The sequence below is a fragment of the Cupressus sempervirens genome, chromosome 3 (assembly GCF_028749045.1).
Source record: "Cupressus sempervirens isolate cs-2001-9-10 chromosome 3, ASM2874904v1, whole genome shotgun sequence".
In the NCBI taxonomy this organism is placed as follows: Eukaryota; Viridiplantae; Streptophyta; class Pinopsida; order Cupressales; family Cupressaceae; genus Cupressus; species Cupressus sempervirens.
Window position 1 is genome coordinate 395,451,629 of NC_143120.1, and position 4,776 is coordinate 395,456,404.

Here is a 4,776-nt window from a genome sequence, read left to right on the forward strand (position 1 = left end):
TTTATGCTTTTTGAGACCTTTAAGATCATTGCTTGTAAATAGAAATGATCATTGTTTTCTAATCTTTATTTACCCAAATCTACCTTTCATGGTCCTAGATTGATTGCATTCTCATAACTAAGAAATATCTTTAAAAGATACTTAGAAATAAGACTTTGACATAACAGGCACATGATAATGTGAAAAAAAGAAACTCACATTAATTATATAAATTAATATTTAAGTTATAAATACCAAACACTTTTCAAAAAAGAAATTCATGTCAATTAAGATTAAAAATATGTTAAATACATATGACATAAACAGTTTTCAAAGATGACCAAATTAAAAGATAAATATTCAAGTATACAATTTTCAAATCAAATTTATTGACACATATTTTATCTATAATGGCTCAAAAACAGACAAAATTTAATTATTTTTTATACAATAACTAAAGTGTCTCTAATGACTAATCAATTTTCAATCAACTCACATCCAGAGGAAAGACAAATTAAACATTACAATAGTGTACTTCAACAATACCGACCCCAAATAAAAAGTGCACTTTTCCTAGGCCCATTCTAATTTTTTCTTGTCCTTGTTAGGATTTTTAACCACACCAAGGCTCCTCTTAAGTATCTTTTCATTATTCTTGTTCTATTTTTATAATAGATTGACAACTTTAATTATTAGGTCACGTACAAAGCAGCAGAAAGTAGTGCCGACAGTCCTCTAACGGTATGCTTAAATATACTTCTTCACAAACCTGTCACTGTACAATTCCCAATACATGAATGTAATGAGGAATAAAGATAAACTTCTGTTCAAATCATGCATTTATTTAGAATGAAGAAATTGACATGATAAACTCACAAGACAGAGTTTAATACAAACTTCTTGTTCCACTTCTATATTATACTTACTACACGACAGACTCTTGCTGCCTTATTGGTATAACCATATGCAATCCATGAATAATCCTCAAATCAACTGTTTACACTGATATAAGCTTTACTGATTCAGTGCAAACAGTGTAGTATTGGCAACCATGCATAATGCTCCTTATTGTGTATAAAATATAATGCAATAATATGGAAATACAAGACTTGGAAAGCTTCTCAACATATCAAGATACACAATGAATTTATAAATTTCCTTCATAGAAGAGAAGATTGTGCTGAATTTGAGCCATGCATGAATAGTTTCACAGGTAGAAATTCATGATGTCAAGGAAAAGTGGCTTCTCATCTTCCAGTGCTTCATATGGGCAGCACTTCTCATTTTTAGTTGATTCCACTCCCTTTTCTGTACATCAGAATAAATTCATAATAGGATATCAGAATGGTTAATAGTGATTAAAGTAATCGGTGATAAAAACTAGGTCATAGTAAGTTTATGGTGCTTTTGTATTTCATTGTGTAAGATTTGTTTTGTTTCTAATGATATTATGTTGTCTCCTATCACATTCTATGATCTATCATTAGAATAATTATGATTCAAATGAAGAAAATATCAAACAATTTACTATCCATAATTACAATAATAATGAATCAGATGAAGAAAAGATTGGTGCAAAGGAAACCTTATATAGATAAATTTAGTAACAACATAGATCAATCATTAGAGATTGTGAAAAAGCATCATTATGTCTTTGATTAGTAATTTTCAAGAAACCCAAACGAGGTCTTATTTGTGCCCTAAGTTTCATGGGTATTTAAGAGAAGATCACTTAACTGAAAGCAGCGAGCTCTACTTGATCTGGGTTAGAATTCATTGGAATTGGGCAGATTTCTGATAAATTTTCTTTTCTTTCCTTTTGGGATGTGGATTTCAGCCATGAAAATTTTGATTGAGTGGCAGGAGGAGCCTTGCATTCGGTCAGTGGAATAACTGGAAGCACATGGCAGTTGCAGATCTCTATCATGTAACCATCTGGATCGTGGAAGAAAATTTGGTCCACGTATATTCCTCCTTCTTCTACAATTCTCTTCTCATATTTCATGTTTATGTCTTTCAATCTTCTCTCCACAAGACCAATGTCACTACACTGCAGCCAATTCATCAATACAACAACACATAATTCAATCAGATACAGACTTTAGAAGAATATAAGTAGCACACAATTGAAATATTGGATTCTTCTAATTAATATAGAATTATCTTGTTTTATGACAATACTTTGAAAAGCGGTGATCTTTTTCTACGAGGAAACAAAGTTAATATAGAGTTGAATTCGCTTCTGACAGTTTATTTTAAGGAGCAGGATCGAGGCTCAAGCAGGATCGAGGCTCATTTTTTTCTCTTTACTAAATAGAAAGAAAGTTAACTACACTAGAGTTTGTGCGAAACATTAGATCTAATGTTTCACACAATCTGCTAGCATCACTTCTAACACGAGAGAAGTGTTAATATGGAGATCCTTGCTTTCCACTCATTAAATAAAAGAACGAAACAAATATAGAATTATCATCTTACGACTAAAGGATCGACATCAACAAAGTTAATTGCACGAGTTCAAGAAGATGGATGGCCTCTCACAAAGATCTAATATTTCACCTTTGTAAACATTACTTAGATGCACTGAGTGATAAAGATGCTTCCAATATTTCACCTTTGTAGACATTACCTCGAGGTAATGAGTTTCTAAGGATACTTCAACTGCTTCACCTTTGTAGATATTATCTAGAGGCAATGAGTGCTAAGGATACTTCCACTCATTCTCACTAAAGATGGGTTCTTATGAATCATTACTCACGAAACATGAATCATTGAATTTGACTCAAAAACTAGAAACTAAAATTCCATTGAGTACCTGAAATGAAATATGGTTATCTCTTGGATTGATCTCAGACTTCTTAGGGAGATCATCAAGAGAATCGCATTGAAGGAGGTGAATGCCCACCCCATAGTTGAACAACCTTCACCACACAAAGAAAACTCAGAATCAGATGCACAAAACAATCTACAAAACTAATTCTGAATGACATGACCATTTTTATACCAGGCTCCTTCAAAATCGAATGATGAAGGCCTCTTGATAAGTTGAAACCCAAGAACATCCTTATAGAAGCGAGCTGAAGCTTCCACAGACTTGCAAACGAGCGAGACATGATTCAGAGAGAGCAATGGCAGAGGGCATGGATTCTCCCCGTTCCCCATGATATCTCTTCTAACGAACTGGGATTCTCTGCAGGAATTATCTAGGAGAAAGGACAAGCTTATGAAGAAAACACTTTAGGTTTTCTAGTCAGGGTACGAGTAAAACAAGATGCACGCATGGAGCCTTTTAATCGTGGATTGTTCTCCAAGCAGGGGGAGTATTCCCCACAGAAGTCTCGCGATTCACGTTGGGCCAAAGATGGGGATTTCTACCGACCATTATCACCATCAATATCTCCGTACTCCCCTTTGTCTTGCAATGCCCTCTCGAAGTGGGGTGAGTTTGCATCAAATTTCAAGCCTCTTTTCTCATCAAAAGAAGATCATTTCAATGCAAATGTGAAATATTTTTTCACAAGATTTGTGTGGGCATATACTTTCCACATTGTCCGGGTTCATTCGGCAACCACCCACTTCAATTGCTCTCAGTCTTAAATAAATTAGAACCTGTACATGTTTAAAAGAAACCTCCAAAAGTTGGTCGTAGTAATAGCTATGGTGAAAAGAAAAAGTTATTGGTATGAAAAGCAAAATCAAGCCCTAACTAACCATTGTTTGCTTTGTTTTCCATTACACTCGAAGAATCTGTGACTATGTATGACGTGACAATGTTTTATTGACTCAAACTAAACTAAACAAAATCCATTGTTTGCTTTTGCATTACACTGTAAGAATATAAGGCTACATGTGACGTGGAAATCTCCTATTGGCTATGAAACCAAGGCTATGTATGATGTGACTATCTTTCATTATTTAACTTTAGTGTTGGTCTCTCAAGATACCCATTATCTCTTCAAAATAAATTAGTTTAGTCATTCAAGATAGCCATGATCTCTAAAGCAATTTTCCTTTTTCCAATTTGTTATTTATTATTTATTTAGTTTTTGTTTTAATAGGGGAGATATTTTGCATATCATGTAAGAGAGTCAATTTGAGTCATTAATAGCCACAAAAATACTTTACAACCTACAAATTTGTTTCTATATTATTAAACATTGAACTTTAATTTGAATAGATTAGATATTTTATTGAGGTTTGTATAGCATGGAAGAGAGACAATTTTTTTTTAAAAATTGACTACTAAATGGCCTTTGGCCTTAACATTTTGTAAAAGAAATATGAATTTATAAGTAAAATCTTTTTCCATTCCACCTAATGAATGGTATACTTCTTTCCAAAATACTTTCAGCTTGAATTCCCTCTTCAAAAACTTCCTCCTTTCAAAATTTGAAGCAAATCCTTTCTTAAGGTTTTTGAAACTTGCATAATGCTTCCTTCCTTCTTGCAATCATGAAGTTAAAAGTAACATTGTATAATATAAGTATTGACAATAATTAAATGATTTTGATCAAGAAGGCATCTACCATATAAGTCAAAGCCAAAAAAATTAAATTAACCATACTTATACTACTCAGTAGAGTTAAGGATCAAAACAAGTTTAGATAAATTGAAAGCCAATGATACTAAGTCCATTAAAATGCTCCTTATTTAATGTCAATCAACATAAATCTATTAATTTTAATGAGTTCTCCAGGGGTTCTTCATTATTAAACCATTTGGGGTTTCAAAAATAAAATAACTGCTCAATCACCTTTACTTATAATTTAAGTTAACCCTTTATGATAGTCTAATTAA

The 4,776-nt window shown here is 32.6% G+C and overlaps 1 protein-coding gene across 1 annotated transcript; it reads right to left on the reverse strand.

Moving 5' to 3' along the window:
* Positions 1 to 800: 800 nt before the first annotated feature.
* On the reverse strand, positions 801 to 3,242 carry LOC149566682 (glyoxylase I 4-like). Its single transcript, XM_089819993.1, has 4 exons — positions 2,984 to 3,242; positions 2,795 to 2,900; positions 1,717 to 2,029; positions 801 to 1,287 (listed from the first exon to the last, which is right to left on the reverse strand). Exons 1-4 carry the CDS (start codon positions 3,139 to 3,141, stop codon positions 1,187 to 1,189), a joined length of 678 nt encoding a protein of 225 aa, XP_089676119.1. The 5' UTR covers positions 3,142 to 3,242; the 3' UTR covers positions 801 to 1,186.
* Positions 3,243 to 4,776: the final 1,534 nt, after the last annotated feature.